Source organism: Rattus norvegicus, chromosome 15 (genome assembly GCF_021556685.1).
Source record: "Rattus norvegicus strain SHRSP/BbbUtx chromosome 15, alternate assembly SHRSP_T2T, whole genome shotgun sequence".
Taxonomy (NCBI): domain Eukaryota; kingdom Metazoa; phylum Chordata; class Mammalia; order Rodentia; family Muridae; genus Rattus; species Rattus norvegicus.
In genome coordinates, this window is record NC_141548.1 from 760,230 (window position 1) to 786,373 (window position 26,144).

The 26,144-nt window shown below is 43.4% G+C and overlaps 1 protein-coding gene across 21 annotated transcripts in view; it reads left to right on the forward strand.

Moving 5' to 3' along the window:
• The window catches only part of Kcnma1 (potassium calcium-activated channel subfamily M alpha 1), a 705,305-nt gene that overhangs the window by 453,764 nt on the left and 225,397 nt on the right, over positions 1-26,144 (forward strand). For all 21 annotated transcript variants that reach the window (XM_087586686.1, XM_087586674.1, XM_087586678.1 and 18 more), the window contains exons 6-9: positions 1,391-1,466; positions 10,354-10,429; positions 11,711-11,881; positions 13,488-13,579. In XM_087586686.1, the coding sequence (XP_087442812.1) occupies positions 1,391-1,466; positions 10,354-10,429; positions 11,711-11,881; positions 13,488-13,579 (415 nt within the window). The remainder of the gene's footprint in view (positions 1-1,390; positions 1,467-10,353; positions 10,430-11,710; positions 11,882-13,487; positions 13,580-26,144) is intronic.

The window sequence follows — 26,144 nt, forward strand, 5'->3', positions numbered from 1 at the left end:
ATTCCCAAGGATGGGTTCTTTTCTGATGAGAAACGCTCCCTTTGAACCATTGTCACTTTCTCTTTCTTTCTTCATAAGTCCAGCACTCCCACCTCTGGACTGTAGGTTAGTTTTGACTTGTTAGCAAAACAATTGTACACTGGGTCAGTTACAGCACATTTTGTTCAAGGCGACCAGGACCCGGGCTTCACTGTGGAGGATTGGAAAAGCTCTCTAGTGATGTTCATTTTTTGCTTCATCTCACCATGCATATTAAACTTCCTTCATGACCTCCCTTAAGGGTAACAGAATAACTTCTCACGCTGTACATATAGCTTCCAGCTCAGTCCACTGTGTTCAGGGCCACACTTAGCACTTGGGATGCTTTTGAAAACATAGGAGAGGAAATGCATCAGGAATGGGCTCCCTAAAGCCTGCAGATGGCATTTGGTAAGCAGTTCTCCAGAGCAGTGGTAAAGGTCTTAAGATCCATGGCTGACTGAGATCATTTTTGTCACATGACTTAGAAATAAAGTAACCCTTGAAGAATGGAAAGGAGAGGCAAAGGAAGAAGCTGGCTGTGGCAGAGTACCTCTGCAACCCTACCACTGGAGGCTGGAGGATCAGAAGTTTACTATGGAGTGACGTTTTTTGTGGTCAGCCTGGCTGTATGACCCCGTTTCTGGGGGAAAAACAAAACCTAAAGCAACTCACTGACTGTTGTTCCTCTCCACTTAGAAGTTACAACTCTTCCAATCAAGAAGGCCAGAGATGCAAAAAAAAAATAATAATAATAATTGGCATTAGTGAAAATGGAACTGTTAAAATTTGAATTCCAAAGTTATGAAGTGTGGTATCTTATTGCTCTGTACTTATTTTCTTTTCTCTTGTCTCTTTTTTTTAACTGGGAGAAAATATAAAATATTGTAGAACATGGGCAACTCTCTGGGCTATAGTCTTCATTTTATCAGGGCTGAAAATAAAGATTAAAAAAAATCTCAAAGATGATCCGATTTATTCTTAATCTGCTCAAGGGTTACCCTGAGTGATCCCAGTTCTCAGTATGTTTCAGAGACCCAAATTCTGCCAGACCACTGGGTAGCTCAGAAACAGGGCTTTACGTCAGAGCTCACCAGAGGAGAAGATCCTTCTTAATGAGGGCCCCCTCCACCAGTGTGTTCTCTTATGTGGTTTCAAACAGCTCACATTTAACTGGCAAGCCCATTCACCAGCTAAGATTAAACCAGTGAAGAATCCAAATGAAGAGACAGGTCCAAGGTATTGGAGCATGCATCTTCTATAAGGTCTACACAACGCCCTGAATAGATGAGAGTTGCTATCTCAGAAGGCAGGCTGTGAGCACGACGATCAAGCTTTAGAAGTAACATCTTTGTTTTGTTTCTTTTTCCAGGCTTGAGATTTTTAAGAGCTCTCAGACTGATTCAGTTTTCAGAAATTTTGCAGTTTCTGAATATCCTTAAAACAAGGTAAGCTACTCATTCTTGTCCTCTGCCCGTCTGGTTCCTTAGGACAGGGTGGTAAATACCAAGTGCATCTGTTTTCATTGTGTTAAAAACGATAGAGTTACATTACTCACAGGAAGAGTGACATAGCACAGAACTGGAGAGCTCAACTACTAAGGTACGGTTTGCAGTGTTCTCTTCTGCAGGGTCAGGGAGATATAGGAGAAAGGCAGAGATGCGGTTCTACATGTGGGAAAGAGGACATAGTCTGGCAAGGTCACATGGCTGGTTATCTAGGCACCAAGGTGGTCTGCAACATAGGCATCCTGGGAGAGCCCCATCCATCCATCGTGGATGAGGGATGGACCTGCTCACTGCCTGGAAAGTCCTTGTTACCAGGTCCTAAACACTCCTTTAGTTACCACTAAATAAGAAATTGAACTTGGCTATAAAGGCAAGAGAAACAATTTTTCTTTGACAGGCAATCACAAAGATCATATGGCAAACAGAAAATCCTTTCATTCCTAAGTCTGTTTGAGCTGTCTTGCTTTATATCCAGAGAACTCTGAGGGTGTGCTCTGCAAACTGCCTTGTGGCGAAAAACCTAAAAACCTCCAGTCAAATGCACCACGGCTGCCTCTGTTAACTGTGTTCTGATCTGGAAAACACAGCTAAGACAGGGCCAGACATTCCCTAAAGGATCCCCTGCCTGATGACCTGTCGGTGCCCAGAGCTGGCCTCAAACCTGGCCATTGTTGGTCAACACACTAATAAAAGGCTTAGGAGCCCTCTAACAGGGAGTGACTGCAGCTCGTAAACCCTGCTAGGAAATTACATTTTAAGAAGACCTCTTCTAATGCTCCATTTCCTCTTTGGTTGGCCTTAATGTGCCTGATGGGTGAGAGAAAGCAGGACACCTCTATGCTGTGCCATGTATAATTAATGTCCCCGCTGCTCAAGGGCTTTGGGTTCGGTTGGTTTCCTACGTGTGAAATCTGGAACCCAGCTTCTTGAATCTTATTTCTAGCAAGTGTGCTTTTATTTTGTTATTGATCCTTATTTTATTTATTTTTTTCTTTTCTTTTTTTCGGAGCTGGGGACCGAACCCAGGGCCTTGCCAGGGCCTTGTGCTTGCTAGGCAAGCGCTCTACCACTGAGCTAAATCGCCAACCCTGATCCTTATTTTAAGTGCATATCATCCCCCTTTCCAATTATTCATTTGTATCAATAAGAGATAAAATTCACTTTTTATAGACAGGTCAAAATGTGCAAAGAGCCACAAAGCTCTCTTAAGTTATGCCTGATCCCTTTATATTTTATCTTTGGAGGTAAAAATTTATTTTCTCCATTTTTGATTTATAATAACATTCATAGGTAGTGATTTTTAAAATGTCCTTTGAGTAAATGTACCCTTAAGTTTTACCTTTTTATAGATCTTCTGTGCAGTAGGCTTATATTGCTTTTGAAATAGAAGTGATTAACAAAGCTAGCATATCTAACTAGGTCCTTTAATTCCAGCACTAGGGAGGCAGAGGCAAGTGGATCTCTGTGAATCTGAGGCTACCTGGTTCTATATAATAAGTTTCAGCCTATCCAGGCCCACAGAGGGAGACCTTTTATTTATTTTTAAAAAATCTATCTAGTGTGAACGTATACTGAAGTTGTATTACAAGGCTGATCCGACCTCCCAACACCCCTCCCAGGGAGAGTTGGTGAGTGACCAGTACCAAACTTGGGGTCTTATCCTAAAGATTTGTGTTCTAGCAGGAATTAGGGTGGGGTGGGGGTGCTGTAATGGAAACATACACATACTCTCACATGTCCTCGGGTCTCTTTTTTCTACTTATCATTGACCTCATAAATCAATGAAACTTTTGTTCTATGATGAGATTCTAGGAAGATCCTAGCAATAATGCAGAGAGAATAGTGTTCCCGCCCTCTTCTTCCCATGCGGTTCCTCTGTGAATGACCACAATGTGCCATCTGAGTATCTTTTACCAACCTTGTGCTAGGGCACTCACCCATTTCCTGCCACTCAGCAAAGATGGCTTTTCTTCTAGATTCAGACGTTTGATATGGCAGCTTTGGAGAGCAGCCTTTTCATAGCTGTGTAGTTATGATGCTGCTTTATTTTCTATATAAAGGAGAAAGAGAGTAGAAGTTTCTGACTGGAAGAAGAGGAGGCTGTGCTTGGGGGTGGGGGGTAGGGGTTGGGGGGGTGGGAGGCAGCAGCTCTCCAGCACATAAGCAGCAATTGGTTATCTGCAATCCTAGCGCTCAAACAGCATTTTCTCAGGACCCCCACTTCCCATATAGGAGGTTCTACTCTCAGACAATGTCTTTCCTCAGAACCCTACACTATGCATATTCTGGGTTCCTACTATTGGCAGTTACAACCAGGTGGCCACGTGAACCCTGTGAGTCTAAGGTTAGCATCTCTGTATGCAAAAGTGAATGTGGATGGTGTGTGCCCCAACAAATATTGTGACTAGAGGTCTCATGGGAGTGGGAACATAAAACTAGACCTCCTGCCAGAGTATAGGTGTTAGAATAGGAGTGAGCCCAGGTCTGGGATGCACAGAAAGTCGCTGCTTGGGCGTGGTAGGAGCTGTGAAGGAGGAAGGGTCTTTCCTGAGGAGAAGAAAAAAACCCTGAGAAAAATCAGTGTCTTTCATTCTAGTATTCTAGTGGGCCTGTGGGATGGTCACATGAAGGGTAAGGAACATGGGGCTCAGTTCAATCAAGATATGTGTAGAAAGCATGCAGTAAGAGAATATGACACCTGTGGGACCTTTGAGCCGTTCTTCTCTCCTAAATATGTTGACATAAGGAGGGCGAGTTTAGGGTAAGGAGGCAGAGACCAAATCTCCAGGTCCAAAGAAATACTTCCTTTAGCTGCAGGAACTCTAGAAGCATGGGGGTCACTTTCTTCATGGGGTGCCCAGCGATGCCCTGCTTCTTCTTTCAGGCAATCCAAGCTTGTTTCTCAAAGCTCTGTGCAAGAAATAAAGCCCCAGGTTTCTAGGGTTTTGGCCTTGGGCAGATTCTCTTGTGAGTGCTGTATACTCTGACTTTATAGTGGGAGGTTGGGTGGGGAAGCTGTGTCCTCATTGTTAGAAAAATCCTGTCTGACTTTCCCATGTAGTGATTGTCTGCCAGTCTGAAGTCCATTGCTTAGTTATCGTAGAACTGAAAGAAATGGGACACAGCAGTGTGACAGGGGAGGGGGCATAATTAAGAGAACAACAGAAGGAGCAAGAAGGAGCAGGAGGACAGGCAGGGGACTGTGTAGCCAGAATTAGGGCAAGTTAACCTGTAAGTTAACAAGGGGCCTAAGATTCTCTGTACCCTGAGATGGCCTATTTAAGGAAGACCAGAGATTCTGGGTCATTTACGTGAGCCTCTGGAAGTTCCTCAGTCATCCTACCAGCTGGTGAGTCAACTTTCAGTGCTGGGTCATTTGTTCCACCATGAAAGCCAGATGAAATCTGCTTACGGGCTTTAATCCCACATCTTGTTGAGCATAGTCAATAGTGTTTATTAAAATATGGATTACCTGGTACATGCTTTTCCAAGACGAAAATGGCCTCATGGTTTCCTCTAATCATTTAAGTAACATGTGCTTCCTGTGAACATCTGTACCATATGTAAGAGTATAAAGGGTGAGGTAAAACACTGTTGCCTGTGCTCAGAAAGCCATTGCTATCTACCACGAAAATGTTTTCTCCTATGAAGCCTATGTGCACAGCCACTAACCAGTGACCTAAATAATACATGCAGGGGGCATTTTCAAAATTACCTTTAATATATATATATATATATATATATATATATATATATATATATATATATATATCCTTAGAAATGGCTCCAAGGCTGTTCACGAGGCAGGATATTTGTGGTGGTGGATATAGGAGTGCAAAGTAGAAGCCAGACTATGAGGGTTGCTTAGGTTGATTGGTTATTTGGAGAGCAAATTGGAGATGTTGAAGGATTTTAATTGGAAGTATGGACATAGCATTCTGGAAATCTGTTTCCACTAGTTGTATAGAATTGGTTTGAAGTATCTAAGATTTAATAGATCTGAAGACCAGAAAGGAACAGTAGTCCAGGGAAGGGCTGTTGAAGCCAAGCCTCAGAGCAGTTCATGTGGACAAGAGGAGACTGATACAGAGATAACTAAGGAACAGACTATAGAGACAACTTAGGGTCAGACAGACATGACACAACTTGATTTTGATTCATTTTGCATTGCAAAGTTCATTAATCTCAGTGTGGCCTGGTCCAGTCAATGCTCCAATTTGGGTCACTTCGTAGATACCTAGCAAATGTTGCAATGAAAAGATAAAAAAGGCTGTTGACACCTGGCTGTGCCCTCAACCAGAAGCAAAGTAGCAGTCAGCAACAGGGATAAATTTGTGCTTTCTTGTGCAAAGTGGCTGACATTTTCAGGGTTAACCAGAGTGTGTTCTATTTTCTGTAAGGGCAGAGACGAATTCTTGGCAGCTTTGGCTTTTCTGATCTGATCTTAAAAATCCGACTCTCTCTTCCAGCACCCAGGAGTCCTGGGAAACATCACTGATCAGTCAGAATCTTGCTTGCCTATTGATGAGTCACTGTGTCCACCCATATTAATGACTGGAGTCCAGTGTTAGTCATACTGTACCAAAATTCCCAAGAAAACAACTTAAGGGAGGAAAGAATTTTGGGCTCAAGAGTTTCAGAGGTTTCTGACCCATGGCCAGCTAGCTTTGTTACCCTGTCTGATAGTGAGGTGGAGTATCCTGAGAAAGCAAAATTAGTCACCTCATAGATGTCTGGAGAGAGGAAAATAAGTAAAGAATGGGAGAAGACATCAGAGACAAGATGTAGCCACCAGAAATGCATGGCTTCTAATGCTTCTAACCTACTTCCTCCATCTAAGCCCCATTTCCTAAAGTTTTCAGACCCTCCCAAAATATTCTCACCAAGTGGGGGAACAAGTCCTTTCAACATATGAGCCTTTAGAAACATTTCCTACTGTGGTAGCTTGATTAAGAATGAGTTCTAGAGGCTCATATATTTGAATATGTGTTCCTAATTTGGCAGAAATGTTTGGGAAGGATTGAGAGGTGTGGCTTAGTTGGAGGAGGTGTGTTACTGGGGTGGGTTTTGAAGTTTCAAAAGCCATACCATTTCTTTCCTCCTGCCTGCTGATAAGATTAGATGCTCTCAGGTTCTACTCTAGGTCCATGCCTGCTTATCTGTTGCCATGCTCCCAGACATGATGGTTATGAACTTGCCCCAATAAATGCTTTTGTTCTATCAGTTTCCTTAGTCTTATATCTTATCATAACAACAGAAAAGTAACTAATACAAATACCAAACTAGAACAACCATGGAGAAGTCATAGATGGGAACTCAGAAATTCCGTGGAAACACAAAAGTGACATTTAAAAAAATGAGAGAGAGAGAGAGAGAGAGAGAGAGAGAGAGAGAGAGAGAGAGAGAGAGCCAGGTTTTCATTATAGGATCACCATCTTTCCTTTAAAGCAAGGAGCTAGACTTGGCAAGGTGGGTACCATTCTAACTACTGATGATTTCATGTTTCATCCAAGCCTTTGGGCTTGGCCATCAAGGCTGCACATAGATATCTTCAATGACTCTTTTTGCTGCAAACATACATCGTTTTCTCCTGTCAACTGCCCCCTCCTTCTAAACTGTCCTCTTCAAGATATCAAAGACCACATCACAGAGGACAGAGAACAGTCATCAGGGTTAATCTTGCAGGTTTTCTACATAGCTTTCAAGTATTATCTTGGTCATAGAGCTCAGTTTGAAAGTCCGTGTCCTCACACAAATAATCTATGATATTGCTGATGTCATACAAAGAATCAGATTTCAGCAACAAACCTGGTCTGTCTCAGCAATGGTGATTAAATGTTCTGCACTCAGCAAGAGCTCCCTTAAGCACCATTAATATCTCAGTGACAATCATTTAGAGGTTAATAATCACCATATTTGGGCCATTTTCCCAAAGCACCAAGAGAAGTCAGTAGATTTAATATCTTGAAAGGACTCCACATGGTTGTTGATGGCACAGTGCTTTTTCAGGCCCTGAGGATTTGGGAGTCTGTAAAGTGAGTCAATTAGGTGTTGAATTCTCTCCTTGGAAGCGAGAGCAGCACATACCTTTTCTCTCTTTGCCACAGGCTACCTGTTTTCCCTACTTTTTCCTCTACAATATCAGGTTGCATCTTAGGGGACTTACAAGGTAAAGACAGGGAAATGAGCTGTTCTGCTTTGGTTATCCATTGAGAAATTTGCTGGTAGCAAGATTTAGTGGTAACCTGGTTGGTGAGACAGGATGAGCTTCTGGCTTTTTTTTTTTAAATTGGTAATTCCATTCCCAGATGAGCAACTCATTGAGGTATCTGAAAAAGGCTTAAAGGTCAGGGTTTACCATAACCCTGCTTGCCCTTGGGAGTGCCAACTTCAGACCCAGCATCAAGGGCCATGGAGCTAACCGTATCAGGCTGCAAAGTAGGCAGATCTAGCCAATAACTATGTTCTCCAGGCACATTCTGGATGTGAGCCATTTCTGCTATGTATAGGCAAGTAGCAGAATGACTGGATCCCAGGGAATGGCAGACAGTCTGCAGATCTGCACTCAGGCAATCAGCGCTCCTCCTTGGGATTCTGCCTCTTTCTCCATCTCTTTCAGGCTTGTTCTCAGGAAGTCTCTAGGGTGGGCTGTCCAAGGATTGTATCTGAAAAGGACTAGAGCTCTCTTCCACAAGGTTCCTGAAAAGTGTGTCTGACAGGCTTATCTGTTGGCTGACACTTTTGTTGGCCACATTCCATTGGACTACTTAGTAAAGGAAGTCCTTGGTTGACACCTTGGTCTCCCATGCCAGTAGCTGTGGGGAGATGGCTCCTTAGGAAGTGATGATGGGCAAACTACAGGGTAAGGTAAAAGAAGGTCCCCGAGGCTTCCTATATTGTATTCCTGAGTTACTTATAAGAAGCCTGCCACTTACAAGTTGTGATCCCCCAGAAAACTATATAAGCTCCCTCAGGCTTAGTTTCCTGGGTGGTGACTGACAGCAGTGTTCATATCTAGCACCTGCATTAGAGGAAAGGGGGAAGCTCGGAAGAGGGGGAGGACTCAGGAAAGTATTTAGTACACAACCAAGCTTAGCCATCCTCAGGAACTACAAATGGTAATCCTGGCAAGGACCAAGATGCACAGGATGGACAATCTGTTGTTTTTCTGGCATATGGTTTTAAACCAAGAGGATGTCATCCCACACACCCCAAAAGGCCAGTTTCGCCCACAGCGTAGGAAGTATTTACTCATTCTTGTCCTGAGCTGTCAGAATCAACTCCAGGCAAACTGAGAACTTGGATTCCTCTCTTTAGTTCTATAAGTATAAGCACAGGAAAGCTCCACGGGTCATGCTTCACCCAGGAAAAATTATGACAGCCTTTGTTAGGAGGCCTCCCTTGCAAATTCCCCAGACAGCAATAGCCTCCATCCTGGCCTTTTAGCAGTATGCTCTAGATCCAAAATCTAGCAGCCATCAGTGACACTGACACTTACACAGTGGCTCTGGTATAATAGATCGGAAAGTGGCTGAAATGGCCACAGTTCCATTTCCAGCTGTGTGGCCTACTGAACTAAACTTAGGAGTTTCGAAATCCCCAGATGATCTTGAAGGATCCTATTAGAAATGAGTCAGTATACATCAAACATCAGCATGGTGGTGTGGGGGTTAGCACTGTGTACATATTGTGAAAGCCTCAGATGTCACCATTGTTAACCTTCTAAGCAATTAGAAAGGAGATAATATATTAATCAAGAGAAAGAAATAGGCAGAAAGAGGGCAGTGGTATCATAGATGGATTACCCAAAGAGAAGGGTTAGCTTCTTCAGGGCTATATCGTAGGGTTTCTATTGCTGTGAAGAGACACCCTGACCACAGTAACCTTTACAAAGAAAAAGATTTAATTGGGGCTGGGTTAAAGTTCAGACGTTCAGTTCATTATCACGGCAAGAAGCATGGCAGCATGCAGGCAGATATCATGCTGGTGACTGATCTGATCCACAGGTAGTAGAAGTGATTGTATGCCACACTCATAGCTGGAGTGTATGAGATCTCAAGGCTCACCCCTACAGTGGCACACATCCTCCAACAAAACCACACCCATTCCAACAAGGCCGCACCTTCTAATAGTGGCACTTCCTATGAACCAAGCGTTCAAACACATGAGTGTGTGGGGGCCATACCTATTCAAAGCACCACAGGCTGCATTGGACCAGTAATGAAGGAGCAGGAGGCAGAAGAGGGAGGAGTTCTTTTCTGCAAGATGAAAGTGGTGGAAACATCATTAAACATAACTTCATGGTGACTGGTATGCTAGATCACACCGCTGAATTTGATTTGTTTTCTGAGATACAACAGTGTCTTGATTCTACTACGTGGTGTCTGCTCTTCAGAACGTCCGTTCTAAGCTGCAATGCTTAGAGGTTGTGCTGTGATGTCCACAACACAATGGCTCAAGCAAAACACACTGAAGAAAAATAGACAAGACTATGCAGAAATGATGAAGACATGGGGAAATGCCAATTTCGGTGAAGGACACACAAATTTTCCTTGCTCTTCTTTCTGGCTTATTTTTAATATATATTTGAAGGGTTTATTTCAGACACACTTTAGCAAAGTTTGAGGGGTTAATGTAGGGTCCATCTGTGATTTCCCTACAGACTCTGTTGAGATGCTCATTCCTGACCAATATATCTCACCTGAGTCGAATTTCCTTATGACAGCAGCCTGCCTCTTCCCCAAAAGGGACACTGTGACACCATCGGGCGGTTCCAAATGGGTCTTCTCTCTGTAACTTTGGGACTTTTCTTGTCTCCTGTGCACAGTAATTCCATCAAGCTGGTGAACCTGCTCTCCATATTTATCAGCACGTGGCTGACTGCAGCTGGATTCATCCACTTGGTAAGTAGCTGTGAGGACCCTGCCTTCCTGGCTGGACTGGAGCAAGCCTTTGCTGGGCCTTTTATTCATTAACATCTATTTCTTTGGAAAGAGACAAATTTAGTCACACATACAGAAAAGAGGGACGAACTACACAATTTTCAGAACTCCCTACCCTTTACCCCCACCCCCGCAAACTAGTTCCAAATGGTTTGCCTAGTTTTTCATTCTGTATGCAATAACCTGAGAAGGCCACAAGATGGCAGTGCTTCCATAGCAAAAGCCCAGAAAGTCTGGCACTGATGTTGAAAGTTTGAACTTCAACAGCTCTTTGTAAACACCAAATGTGGATCGTTGGGATGTGTCCCTACTTCTCTTGCACAAAAAGCTGGCTTTGAGTCTCTTGCTAGATGATTTCTCACATTGTTTCAAAACCCTCAAATGTTTTTGTTTTTGTTTTTTAAATTAATGATTCTCCGAATGCTATTACCAAACCAAACCCTTCTCACTTCCCCAAGGCAGATTTCTGTAGCCTGCTTTCAGAGAGTGCAGTTAGTATGAAATGCACATTTCATCTGCACATAAACTGTTACAATCAGAAGGAGCCCCCATCAGACTAGAAAACTTTGAATAAGCGACTTTGTCACCATTTGCTAAGCAAGATAATTACGGATTTTACACAATGCTATATATATTTTAATTATGTGTATGCATGTGTGTTAGTATAGGGATGTGTACACATGTGTGAGTGTACCCATGGATGGTAGCACAGGGGTTTAGCTCCCCTGGGACTAGACTTACCAGAGATTATAAGCTACTAGAAGTGGCAATTGAACTCTAGTTCTCTGCAAGTGGAATGGTTCTTAACCTTTGAGCGGCCTTTCCAGTCCCTATGCAGCTAGTCAAACCTCACCCTTTATCATCCAATTCCTTCTGAAGTCAATTGCCAGTTGTGGGCTCAGGTGTCCAAAATCCTGCTGTAACTCCCTCCTCCCTGCTGAGCTTAAGCCAAGCTCATGGGACCAAGCAGCTGTGCAGACCCCAGGAACTCTACAGCCCAAGCAGAAACTATTGACTTGATGGCCCTTTACTGAGGGTGTGTGTGTGTGTGTGTGTGTGTGTGTGTGTGTGTGTGTGTGCATCATATCTTAGTGACTAGCAATGAAAATCATCTGTTCTGTGCTGAGAATAAGAAGCTTATGTAAAAACAGCTTTCTGGAGCTCTGGGCATCCTGGTTCGCATACACGGTACATATGAAGAACTGATGTGCTTCTTCTCCCCCCCTCCCCTTTTTGCTGTAGGTGGAGAATTCAGGGGACCCATGGGAAAATTTCCAAAACAACCAGGCACTTACGTACTGGGAATGTGTCTACTTACTCATGGTCACAATGTCTACAGTGGGTTACGGGGATGTTTATGCAAAAACCACGCTTGGACGCCTCTTCATGGTCTTCTTCATCCTCGGGGGACTGGTAAAAAAAGCCTCTTTCTTATTGTGTCCATTTTAATGATTATTAGTATTTGCTAATACCCACTTTCTTAGACTTAGTGTTTTATGTGTTTTGCACTGGAAGCAAGTAACTGCCTTAATGCAACCAGGCGAACTAAGTCCACATACCGTAGTGACTTTGTTGCGTATTTCTTTAATGTTATGCTTGTCCCTTAGAACCAGGCATATTGTCCTCATTGGGGACAGCCATGTAGCTAGGAACAAACCAAAGTGTTTTAAGAAAGGCATGCCATGAATAAATGAGAGTGTCCTTTAGTAGTAGGATCACTATCAGATACAGTAGTTGCTGCTGATTCTAGTAGATGCTGTCCTGACTCTGTAGAGAGATGGCGGTTTCAAGAGTTCCCCTCCCCTTTATGTTCCTTCCCAAACTTCCAACAAACACTGTGGCTGGAACCTGCCCCTAAAGATCAGGGTCTCCTCATTTAGAAAATGTCATTATAGTTAGTATATGACTGTGTCCAGAGCCCACTCCGTTTCCCCCTTGCAACAAGAGGTTCCCTGGTCCATATGTAGTAAGAGACCACAGCATATGAAGTGATTCCAGAGAGCTTCTAGGCAGCACATTGGCAGTTGCTGCATTTTCTCTTTCAAAGTAGCTCATAATAAAGTAGGATTGTTTTTCTGGGTATGAGGTAAGTGACTAAGATTCTAGTTCACACACAGCTGTCGTATATGTGCACCACACACACATTTATATGAAGCGATGCATACATTTCTCTCTGTTTTGTATGCATAGGACATATACATTTTGGGAAATGTATATAAATGTGTGTGGGGGTGGACATTAATTGCATGTCTGCAGGGCCCCATAGTTAAGGAGACCCCATTATCCAGCCACAGGACAGTTTTTGTTGGGCAAAACATGGCAGTCTCATGTCTCCTTGCTATCCTTTCCTCTTGTGTGATTTCCAAAATTGACTTCTTATGCTTTGTTGTCATTTTTAAATGGAAATGCTTATTTTCAAACATCTTTAGTGTGTAGTGTCTTTAGCCACTCATAAAACATTCTTATCTGAGTGTCTTTCAGAAGGACTTTTTGACAGAAATGTATACATGTGTATGCATGTGTGTATGTGCACATGTGCACTGTGTAAATGCATGTGTGGTCATGTGCACATGTGTGTATGTGTGTTCACATACATGTGTGTCCATGCATGTGTGGGTGCGTGTGTATGTGAGTACATGTGGTGAATGTGTGTGTGTTTGTGTGTGTGTGTGTGTGTGTGTGTGTGTGTGTGTGTGTGAATACTTGCACCATTCTACAAGCCTCTTACTTCTCTTCAGGAAGAAGATGCCTGCTCATTTACAAGTGTCTCCTTTATATTTTTCTTGACTATGGTTTGTTGTTTTCTACTGTCTAGGTCGACTCATGTTTGTTTCATTCTGTGTATTTTCAGGAGCTCTCCCCTTTGTCCTGTTATTGTTGTAGAATCCAACACATGAATCCGTACCTTCGCAGGTCTAATCCTTTTGTGTTTTCAGATCTTAGTATCCCCCTTCTGAAAAGGTCGCCCTTTCTTTGGCCTGTCTTTTTAGTCTCTCTATGTCTCCCCTCTTCTCCTCAGGCCATGTTTGCCAGCTACGTCCCTGAAATCATAGAGTTAATAGGAAACCGCAAGAAATACGGGGGCTCCTATAGCGCGGTTAGTGGAAGAAAGTAAGTATGCCAAGAGGTTTCGTGGCCTCCGCGGCGTAGGAGCCTCTCTGCATGCCATTTCTGTTTGGCTCTTGTTTCTTTGTCTCATGCATGTAGGCAATGTTTGCCCGCTACGTGCCTGAAATTGCTGCTCTCATCCTGAATCGGAATAAATTCGGCGGGACTTTTAACAAACATGGAGGCAGAAAGTAAGTCAGTTGCACCTGAGGACATGTGCTTGAGTGACTTGAAAAGTCCCTGCAGCAGTGACATTGAATCAAGCCCTTCCCTCCACCCTGCCTGCATTTTAATGAGGGAGGGTACACATTCTGCAGGAGAAGGGTTTCAGAGTATGGGAAATGGTTGGACCATCATGAGTTCTTGTGGCCATTCACAATTTCCAAGAAATAACAGCAAATTTATTAAAAGGTGTCCACATGCACCTGAAACCATATCTTCTGCCCTCATTTTATGAGCTGGTTTTATGAACAAGTTCTGTTCTCTGCAACTGAAGTCTCATGACCTCCTGGTAGGTTTGGGATATGCACTAATGCAGGCTAGAACTCTTTTCCTACTGTCTTTGTGTCAAGCACAGTGCTAGGCTTGGCCCATCCTCCCTACTGGAAATGTCAGTGACTGCAAAGAGACCTGTTGTTAAAGGGTTTCGGTGTAAATGCCTCCTGGGCAGGAAGTATTACAGCTAGGGTGTCAGGGTGTCACAGGCAATCACTCATGTGTTTTTTGTTTTACTTCTCAAATGGGAAGGCTTTCTTCTTGGGAATTATTTAAGTTTCTGCTCAGGTGACTTTATCAGCATCAGTATCATCAGTATCAATATCATCAGCACCAGTGTCAGAGCATGAGTCCAGCAGGGACCAGAAGTTTTCTTCTGATGTTGATGCTGGGACCTTATTCTTCTGATCCTCTAACAGGGCTATCTCAATGGAGAGTCTAAGGTGGCCAGGTGGAAATGTTGCAACTGTCTTCAAAAGTCAATAAGAATTTGCTTTGAAAACTCTCGGGGGCCATTCAGCGTTGTTCTTAATTCAGGGTATGATGTGCATAGAATACAGTGGTCATGCATGCCATACATCCCTTTGCAGAGTGTACACTGATATATACACCAGGGACTGACACCCACATCTCTGTTAAAATGCAGAAAGCGTCCCATTCATGCCAGTCTCCTGTCCCCTAACATGGAACTGTTTTATCTTGCTACTTATTCTGATTGCCAAATTATTATCTTAGTTTGGTGTTTAAGAAAACTAGAACCTGGTCTGTAGGGCCTTCTCCCCACAGCTGCCCTTCCTATCATGACAGTTGGCCCTGCTGGATGGAGCCCAGTGAGCCTCTCTCTGATTATTGAGTCCAACACATCCTGAGCTCAGGTGTCCAGTCCTCTTTTCAGAAAATGAGGAGGTGGAGAAAGGCCTCATTTCCTTGAACTACACACAGGACAGCAGTTTCCTTTCATAGACACAAAGGACAGTGCAAAAAGAGGCCAGTTGGCGCCTTCTCAGCAAGGCAGCATGTCTTTCCATCTCCCCCTATGGGCCTCTCCCCTTCCTATTACCTTAACAACCCTGGATGAGGTTAGAACCAAGCTGTTCTGATGTCTGGGCCATTGGTTGGTTCCAAAAGGCCAAATAAGCCGAAAGATTTTCCTGTCATTTATCTCAAGCCAAGAGGAAAACAGTTTCCTAATTCAGTGTGCCTTTAAGATATGGACAAGTCTCTATAAAGTAGCCGATATCCCAAGAGTCCCAGGCCCCCATTATAGCTGTCCCAGCCCACTGGACTCAGCCAGCATCTCCTTATCTCCATCCCCAATGAAGTCAATAAAATCAATTGTTTTGAAATCTAAGTTGAAAGTATTTCTTGACTCTAATTTCCAGGTGGGATTTTATTTTCAGAGTAGTGTTTGTGGTCCCATATGGGTGGGCTGTTGGCTGACAGATTTTGTTGATGGGTGGCCCAAAATGGTGCTCTGAGACCAGGACTCAGAGCTGGCCTGCCCTGGTCTGTGATCTGGTCAGGTTTAAAGTCTGTCATGTCTACCCAAAGCCCCACCTGCTAAGGACTTTAGATCATGGGCCCTCCTCCAGTTTAGTTCTGGCTCTGTAATCTGTTATCACCACTTTTAGCCTCCCCTTCCCCCTACTACCCCCCTGTCTCTCTCTGTCTCTCTTTTTTCTCTCTCTCCCTCTCTCCCTATCTCTCCCTCTTTCCCTCTTTCCCTCTTCCCTCTCTCCCTCTCTTCCTCTCTCCCTCTCTCCCTTTCTCCCTTTCCCCCACTTGCCTCCTTCTCTCTGCCCCCTCCCCTCTCTCTCCTTTGTGAAAATGCATTTTGCTTTTAATGTTCTCTTTTGGGTCTCCCAAGTCCCCAGACCCTGCGGGATATAGTGTACGTCCTGTCATCAACACCAAGGCTGTTCTCTTACTTTATGCATTGTTTCCTGGTTCAAAAGCTAATTACCAAGTAGTTTAAAGAAGCCCTTGGTCACTTAGATCTTTCATCAGAAAACATAAGCTTGGGAAAGGAACGGTAATAAAGGGCCATTAGCACCCTTTGTTTGATGTTGGTTTTCCAGTCAGTAGAACAAGATTGATGAAATGTTATGTTTGGCCAAAATTTGAGTTTTCATTTGGAATTCAGTGTTGAGAGAATGGGCTGTCAGAATCAATAAGTTTCCTTTCGCTTGGGATATGGGCATGTGGTAGTAATTAGCAATATAAGGTCTTTACTTGAGCAACGAAGCATGGATTCTGGCAGCAAACATAATGAGAAACTACAGTTGTTCTATTCCGAACGTCAAAAAGTTTCCAGATAAAATTAAATGCATTTGCAAAAGGGAAGGGACTTAACTTTGTTGAGAGCTGAAGTTTAGACTCTTAAAATAGCAGGCAGCACTTTGAGTTTTGATGCATGCAAAAATGCACGTGTTGTCCCCATCCACACGTGTACATATGCTAACCCCCTCCCCCAGGACTGCGTTCAGCAAATACCTAGAAAACAACTTAAATGTATGTATAGTTAGAGATATTTTTTGTATGTGCATATTTTATTCAGCAGTAACTACTCATAACAATATATTAACTTGTCAGACAACCGATTGTAACTTATGTCCCACAAGCTGTGGAAAAACAAAAATCTGAAATCAAAAGATCATTCAGGATGAAAGTCAGTGTGATAGAGCGACGTGAGGCTTGGAAGACACAATAGTCATGTGCGCGCATTGGAAATGTGGAGGATAGCCACATGCGGGTGTTGGGGCATATGGAGGTTTCCTTGATACTGCCTTGTGACTTTTAATCAATGTGTTTGGCACAACATAACTATTTCCTGGGGCAGTCCCAAAACTTCCTCCCTGTCCACAGGAAGCAAGGGTCTGGTGAGACCTTCTTCACCCTTTTCATTACGTCATCTATCCCAGTTGGCAGTGTAGCTACCCTTACATATGCCGGATGCTGTGTCACTTATTTGGACCCTAAAAATAGAGATTAAAGTGTTAACAAACAAAAGGTTCAATCAGGGACCAAGAAAATTACCCATGTTGGAAATATTGGGGACAATTAGCCCCTTGTGCTGAGACCCTAAGTCTTATTCAGTATAGTAGCCCTCCTATAGCCCAGTTTGCCTTCCAAGGCCTTTGCCTCTGCCTCCTTCCTTTTGTGTCTAATGAAAACTGCTCAGAGGTAGTGGAGGTGTGGGAGATACTGAGACTCCCATAGCCTTGGGGTTCTTGGTTTGCTGTCTTTTCCTCCCACAGTCTCTTACGGTTTCCCCAGAGGTTTCTTCTCTGAGTGTAATTCATTCTACTCCTGGTTAGTTTATGAGAACTGACAAGATCATGGTCCAAGATCAGAGGGCCAAGGGCCATGGAAAATAATTGGCCACAGAGAGGAATCCATCAGCTGTAACCCCCTGGATAGAGACAGCACAGCTGGGGAGCCATCCAGACCTTGTGTTTCCCATGATGCGTCTTCAGTGGCCCCAAAACTGAGGCAGTTCTGGCCCAGGTGTTTGGGACACAGAGAACAGGGTGTAGAGGGCCCCACTGATTTTTGGTAGCCAGAAGCTGAGAGGACACATGAAAAGGAAGGAATAATAAAAGACAAGGGATGGATGAAGGGGAACAGGAAAGTGAATGTAATTATCGTGGAATGAAAATCTCCATGGTGACCTCCCCATTCTAGAGTGGGGAGTGGTTTCTACAGCCAAACCCATATCTTACTCCAGAGCAATGAAACCATCTCTGGAGCTTCAGTGTTGGTCATGTTCATACAAATGCCATACCGTTGTATCTGGGCCAGTTTTGGCATTTGTAGGTTGGCCCATTTTGAGCTCTTCCAAGAGATAACAGTGAATTTATTTAAAGGACTTCATGTGTACCTGGGACCATACTTTCTACCCTCATCTGGACCCAAAGCTGCAAGAATTCAGAGAATAACTATATCTCCTTCATAATCTTTAACTTCCTGGGGCATTCTTCTGTGCCTGCTAGGTATGGGACTATATGTATCTTCTTCTGATTTCTTATGATTGGGGCCTAGTTTAGCTGTTTGTTCAAAATAGACTGCTCTTCTCTTTCACGTGTGTTCTCTCTCTCTCTCTCTCTCTCTCTCTCTCTCTCTCTCTCTCTCTCTCTCTCTCTCGTCTCTCTCTGCCCCTCCATTGTCTTCCTACCTTCAAGTTTTACCCACAGTGGTTCCAGGCCATTTTTTTTTCAAAGGCTACAATATGGTTACTCCCTCACAAAGATTCTTTTTATTTGCCCCTTCTGTGGTCTACCCTTGCCTAAAGAGAATCACCATGTACCATACCTTTACGTTTATTCATTCCACATGTGTTTATTGAATGCCTGCTCTGTGCCAGGCATCGGGGACAGATACATTCCAGCACACCTATTAAACCCTCCAGCTGTACCACAGCTCTCCCTCTCTCTTGAGCTCATGCTATCTGACCACCTAAGTGGTTGGGAAGTTCATCTTGAGAGCTTATTTAAGCTTGCCTCTGATCCCAGGGAGTCTTCCTGAAATGCTGTGACTACTCTCAGCCTGTCCTCCAGTGTGCATGAGTGGGATGTGGGTTGATTCATGTGGTGCTATCTTGGCTTGAGACCATGGGCCTGCTTTCCTTTCCTGTTTACGTGGATCTCGGGTAACGCTCACTCTCACTTCTCCCAGTTCTGCAAGGGTTGGACTGTTCTTGGGAGGGATGTTTCCTATAAGATGTCATTTACGATTTCTCTGCCTCAGACATCGCTCAGGTTGAAATGGAACTGAAGTCTTGTATTTTACACAATCTTTGATCCCTTGTCAAGAAAGGCATTGAGCACTTCTCCTCTCGTAGCCCATGTGACTTCCCTGCAATATCTCAGGATTCCTAGATTTTAAAAACCATAAATTAGCAAATCATCAACATATCACCGGGGAGGTTCATCTGGTAGCGATTGTAGTCAGAAGGAAACATGGGCCCTAATAACTGATTTTCACAAAGATACAAAGAATTGTAGACAGACAGATACAGTAAATAGGAAGACAAATAGATAATTCAAGCTGACAGACCATCTTGAACTGATTAAGCATTCTGCTTTGATTAGCATTAAACTTTTTGTGGAAAGGAAAAAAGAAAGAAAGTGAGATTGCCCGCATACTTTGGGAAAATGACCCCTGATGTCTTCTGAAATTGGGTACCGAGAGGCGGATCACAGGTATTTGGCATCAGACGTCTCACATGATGTAGTGTCCCAGGCTATCCTTTCCAATGGCAGGGGTCTTGGAGGGTGCGGATGTGGATACTTGACTGCACAGTCAATCAAACCCCCGTTAATGTGGATAGGATGAAGGCTTCCCCTGTGCCCCCCTTCCCTGCTGTCTTTCTTCCCTTCCACACACTTTGCAGAACGTTCCACCTATTGTTCTCCAAACAAGAATAGAATTGTAGGTGGGAGATGAACTGGGTACCTTGCAGGTTGGGGGGTGGGGAGTGGGGCGTTCAAGCATAGACTTTTGCTTTCAAGTATTCTTGCTTCCATTTACAAAGGAATTCTGATTATGAATTTTCTAATTATAATTCCAAAAGACTCTTTCTCATCAGCCTCATGTTTGATGGAGTGAGTCCTTGCTGGGTAGATTTAGAGTCCCAGGAAAAAATGCAAGCATCCGAGACTAAGTTGCACCCTATTTTCTATCTTCCTGCCATGCCAATCATTCTGATAGAAGTCTTTCCAGAGTTGTGACGAGCAGTTCCTGGTAGACTTGGGGTTCTTTCCACCACTGCTGTCACCATGCTCTGAAAATAAAACAGCAAACTTTCTAACTGGCCAAGTCCAGAGTCTTTTTGTATTAAAATACCATAGAAGCCAATGCAGTGTGAAGGTTGTAGAAATCTGATTCTGTTGCTGTCAGAGTTGAACCTCCATAGAGTACTAGTATTGCATGGCAGTGACCTGCTCCTTCCCCCACAACCATGGAGACTTGCTCTGAATGTGGGTACCGCTTGCCATTAAAGGTCATTTGTTCTCCCTCCTCTGTGCCATTTCAATAAGGAGATGTGGAGACAGATCAGAGATACATGTATGCCATTCTAAGACGTTTCATGATGCCTCTCACAGATGCCAAAGGGTCATGCCAGCTTGCATCTAAAGCAGATTTAGGAAAACACCCATTCCAACACATTGGAATCCCAACACAATTACTCAAACCTTCCCATGAGCCAGGAGTCATGCTGAACTCTGGTTAAAAGAATGAGTGTCCTGGAGAGGATGTGAGACCTTGTCCAATCAGAGATGTCCAAGGAGCCAGTGGCAGCTAAATGGAAGCTTAATTATGTAGTAACATCATCCTAGTAAACTGCTCTTTTGGCTGGAATATGGTACAATAAAATCAGGAAGGTGTGAAATAATCATGAAGGCAGGAAGCACATTAGAGAGAGTGTTTCTAAGAGCATGCGATAACTCAGATTGTTGAATGTGCTCACTGGGGCTGTTTAGGGCCGAGGTAACAGCAGAAAGCCAGTGTGCTTAAAAATCTTACAGATCTAATAAGCAACCCAGGAAAGGTAGGCAGGTCTAAACTACTATGCTCAGAGAGAATGCCTGAGGCAGCACCTAATCGGTGATAAGGAGAGAATGCATCAGGTTGTCACAGTGAGACAGCCAGTCCTAGTAGAATGTGATGTAGGCATAGGACACAAGACTTGCCAAGTGTATTAGGGAGAGAGGCTGGATTTACCTTACAAATCAATACCCTTACCAAAGATAAAACTATAAACTTTTTAAGTGTTTAGAATCATTTTTCTCTCATCCATCTTCATTTCCAAGGAGTGAAGCTGTCCTGTCTGGGTCAGTGTTCTCTGTGTTTGTCCAGGTGTAGCAGCAGCAGGTAGAGACAGGTAAAGCTTCTTTGATCTAAAGAGAGAAACATGCTATTCAGGAAAGGATACTGCCTGAGATGAAAAAGGTCACCTCAAAGGTGTTCTGCTCTATTGAGAATGGCTAAGGGTCACTGAGTCCCAAGTAATGTGATGAATGGAATGCTGGGGACAGGGGGGCAGAGTGCATTAGGAGACTCGAGGAAGAATCAGTGCAATTTGTGATCGCTCTGCCATTGTACAATTACTTATTAAGAAGGCTGTCTAGGGCTTGAGATGATGGCTAGTTTGTAGAGTGCTTGCTGTGAAAGCATAAGGCCCTGAGTTTTAGATCCCTAGAAAGAATATTCTAAAATCCAGACACAGGATCACATCCCCATAATCCCAGAGCTGGGGAGTCAGAACCATGTGGATCTCTAAAATTCAATAGTTATCCAGCATAACCAAACCTATGAGCTCCAGGTTCAGTGAGAGATACCGTTTCAGGGTAAAGAGTGATAGAGGAAGATGCCCTATGCCAATCTCTGGCTTCCATGCGCACATGTACCCACCTGTGCATTTCAATATACAAATTCCCCTCTCTGAAAGGAAATAAAGGAGAAAAGAAATACCAAATTGGCAGTGATGTGATAATACCTGAATACTGGGTACTTATAAAAACTAAATGAAAAACTGAAGCAAAGGTCAACAAATCTACCCTTAGGGATCTATGGTGTAAACAACAGAAGTGGCTTTTTTGCTGACTAAGTAGTTTTTTTAAAACCCACTAAAGTAACTTAAAGAATCCAGGGGAAATCTGAAGAGCAAGGTCCCAGAAAGGACCGAAAACAGCCAGAAATGAGGCTCTCTGATCCAGGAAGTAGAAATTCATGGTCATTCATTACAGAATTTGGCTACCAGCATGGTTCAATTCCTACCATTTTCTTGAGCAATGATTAGGCTTACTTGGATATGGAAACTTGATTAGAGAAAACAAAACCATGTGAATTAAATGTGAGATGCTTTTGACAGAATGAATGGTATATGCTTGATAGGTGGAACCAGCCTTTGTCAAGCCTTTGATTGATAGTCCATGCAGTAACCAAACCACAACAAATGTGTGTAGTCATTCATCCCCCATAGTCCAACTCTGATCCCGTGTCCTTTCTGATTATGGAGATCTTATTATGGTTTGGAATGGGGGCTTAGTTCTCAGCTACAAATGACAAAGAGCATCAGTTTTGTGGGCCAAGTTCTGGGAAAGGGCTCCCCAGTCTCCTCTGCTGGGTCCTTCAGAGCTCCCTGACCTTGAAGCTCTGCTTCATGAAGGTGCCTTTGCTGAGATGTTTGGATCTGTTTGCTCCACTGTCTGCCCCATTTAGTGAAGCAGTAAAGCAGACTGCCTTTTCCAAAATACCCCTGTTGACAGCTGCATAAGACAGCTCCCTTCTCTTCCTCACCAGGAGGCAGATCACATTTCCTTCCGTTCTCATTAGCAAAGTAGTAGATGTGGCCAAGAGCAGATGATCATAGCCTTAAACCTACTTGGGAACCCCTCCCCCTTTCTTTCTTTCTTCCTTCCTTTCTTTTTTCTTTTTTTCCTCCTTTCTCTTATAGGAAATAGTTATAGTCAGGTTGGGTCTGTGAGCAGGATGAGTACTCCATGTTCTTGTTTTCATTTTCTTTATGGACTTGTGAGAAGGCTCCAGGAGGCTGAGTTAGACAAGCATTCTTGCAGTTTACTGTTAAATGTTGACCATGTTTCTTGGGTTTAGCGTCCAAGCCAAGCATACGTTTGCAACCAATAAGTCTTGAAAACAAATGGCGTGTGTCTGTGTGTTCACGCTGAGCTAGAGCTAGATGCTGGGTTAGGATGGGAAGATACAAGCAGCAGGCTCTAGTCAGTTTGCTTTGATTGTTGGAGACAGTCTTTCCCCATAGTCAAGACAGACTCGTGGGAACAGATTTTTTAATAAAGAAAAAGGGAAGGTTGAAATGGGTTTACTTTTTAATTCTGCAATGGAGGCAGAAGCCAGAAAGAGAGAACTCAATAGAAACTGTCCTGAAGACACAACTCAAATCAGGGCCAGTTGCCTTAAGACAAAGCAGCCAGAAAGACATAGCTGGGTAATGTAGGAAGTGAAGCCAGGCTTTCATGAGAGAAGTTCAAACTCGACACAACAGGGCAAACATGGTACTGACTGCCATGAGGCTTGCATGGCCTCTGACAACCCAACTTCTGTGTGATATAATACTATCCATTCTCCTTGCCAAGCACTCCTTAAAACCCAATCATCTCATGCCAGGGGCTACTAATGATGGGAGGTGCTGGGAAGAGGTGGGATGAGAGAGACATGATTAGAAAGCTCAGCAGGAAGACAGAAGAGAGTCTAGCATATGCACTTGATATAAATATTATAGTTTCACAGAGACATCTAGATCAATACATGCCACATTTCATCTACCTCTTTGACAAAGTGAGTGCAATGTATTCAGAAAAAGCTGTATAGGATTTTCAATTTACTCTGTATGATTTATTGTGACAAGATGGCTATGGGTTTCTTAAGTTCTTTATACTTGTTCCAGTAAAAATGGATATAGTATCTTTAAAAATAAACAGCCCAGAGACATGCATCTTATACTATCTTCCTGGTGCGAGTCCTGGCTAAGGAGAGATCTAAGACCTCCCCGACCTTGGAAGACCTGATTGTGGTCAGATTTGCCTCAGTCTTTGCTCTTTGGCTCCCGGAATCCTGAGAGAGGTTGAGGGAGTAAACAGGGAAATCAATCAGGAAGGGATTGCAGACGTCTAGACAAGATAAAATGATGACAAGACCTAGCGTATAGGCAGGGAGCAAACACCCCGTAGGGATTCATGTGGGTCTGGTGGGTGAGGCTCTGTCAGCCTCTTCACTTATGGTGATTGGCTCCACGTCACAGAGGCCTGCTCTGCAGTCTCTTAATACCTAGCCAAGGTCCTTTCTACATCACTTGATGATTCCTTTTAGAAGACATCAAATAGCGAGGGCAATTCTGCCTTCCCTGGGTGCTCACCTCACACCAAATGGCTGAGCATGTTTCATCATCAAGTGAATAGAGGCATTAGACAAAGTATGTGCCATACATCCTCTAAAGGTAAGATGTACCCGGACATGTGAGTGGGTAGGGACCTATTGCCAATACTCTGTCATGGTGAAGTATAGAATGTTGGATCTCAGATATACTGCCTGGTGTGTGTGTGTGTGTGTGTGTGTGTGTGTGTGTGTGTGTGTGTGTGTGTAAAGTATATAGATTTTTTGTTCTTGTTGAACTAAACTGACTCTCAATGACTCCCTGGTGGCCCATCACTCAGAGCCTTGAAAAGCCCTGTCCTCCTCTTATATCTCCCACCCATAAGGTCACCCTAAAACACAGGAGTGGAATTGGCTTCTGAAGCAGGTTGCTGCTTGACCCTGGAATGTTGGCCTTCCTGGCCCACTAGAACAACAAAAGTAGACCAAGGAGAACATATGTGACAACATTCTAAAGGTGGAGTTAGCTGGTGGTCGGAGGAGCATAGTCACAAATATTTGGTGATGAATGATGTCCTATGGAATTAGTGGCAGTTCCCAGTTACCCTGAGAGAGTCCAGTGTAGTCATACATTGGTTTCTTATTATGCAATCACACTCAACCACAAGACACCATAGTTGTTGCTCAGCTTACCAATGCTAATAACCATCCCTAATTAACCTAGGGTTTAGGGTCCTTCCTCAGTGCTGGTACTGGATGAATAACTTCCTTCTACCAACTCATTTGCTACCATTGTATTAATATTTAATATACTTCCTTGAGATAGATTTTTCATCTAAGCCATTAATATTAACTTACATTTATGTTACCTTTGCCTCAGAAATATCTGTCCATCCATCAAACTTTGTCCCACTCACAAGTGTCATTCAGATTAAAGTGGAAATGATTACTGATTTAGATCTGTTGTCTGTCTTCACACTCCAAGGGATCAGGCCCACATAGAATCCAGTCATGAAGATTAACCTTGGGCTCAAAGAGGCTACATCCAGAGCCACAGATGTGTGACCCACTTAAGTAACTTCTGCTGTAAATGGTGATCTCTTCATCATCCTTCAGAATCCTGGTCTGGTGGGAGAGTCCTCAGTTCCATAGGAAAGCAAAGTCTGATCCAGATACAGACATTATTTTTGAAGCTCCTTGACTTCTCAGAGTATATGACTAAAGTTAAAGTTTGGTCTAGAGTCTGTGCACAGTGACATTGGTAATTTCTGTGTTCCTTATTATTATTTTTGTTGTTGTTGTTTGTTTCCTTGAACCTTCTGGGCCAATTGAGAAGATGTAGCTTAAACTAGAGATGTTGAGAAACTGATGTCTTCTGGGAATTTTGTCTCTATCCACCCTATTATCACAACAAACCTTTCTGAACCTCTAAGAACTCCTGCAATGCCTCCTCCTCCATGCACTGGCCAATCCTGCCCACCCTGAGGGAGCAGAAGCTGACATTTGAGAATCAAAAGGAATTATACAGGTCACATGCTGTGTACTGATATAAAGATGCCACATAGTCCCCATCATTATATAATGCTGATAGTGGGTCCCTTTGCTGGAGCATGAATTCTCTTCAAGTCAATCTTGGAGATAACCTCAGGAATGAAACACTCTTGGCAGTGCCTCTATAGCTCTGAATTGCTGCTCCTAAGATGAAAAATAGGTGACACCTGTTGAAGACTATGGAATTAATTAGTGTCTGACATCAGAGTATGAATCTCCCCGGGCACGTTGGTAGGTATTGTGGAAGCCAGCAGAGATCATTTGGACAGGAATCTTTGACCTTCCTCAAATCATCCCCTGTAAATATCCACTGCTTCCAAGGAGCCCATACACTGCTCTGAATCATAAACTATTTTCAGTCAGATTGAATAGATGGGATAATATGTATCACATTTCTTCTTTTTGAAACAATATTCCTCCCAAACTACTGCCTGTGGGATTATCTCCATTTGCCAACCTTTCCCCATTCTCCTGTAGGAAGTCTGGCACTTCCTCAGACATGAGCCGCCAGGTCTGATCTTCTGGTGCTGATACAGGGGTAGAGAGGCAGCATCTCCCCATTTATCAATTCTGATGACATTCAAACATTTTCAATATGTGTGCTCCATGATAACTTCCATTGTATGGAAAACAAAATGGAGGGAAATGATTATTGGCACAAAGTGGGGGA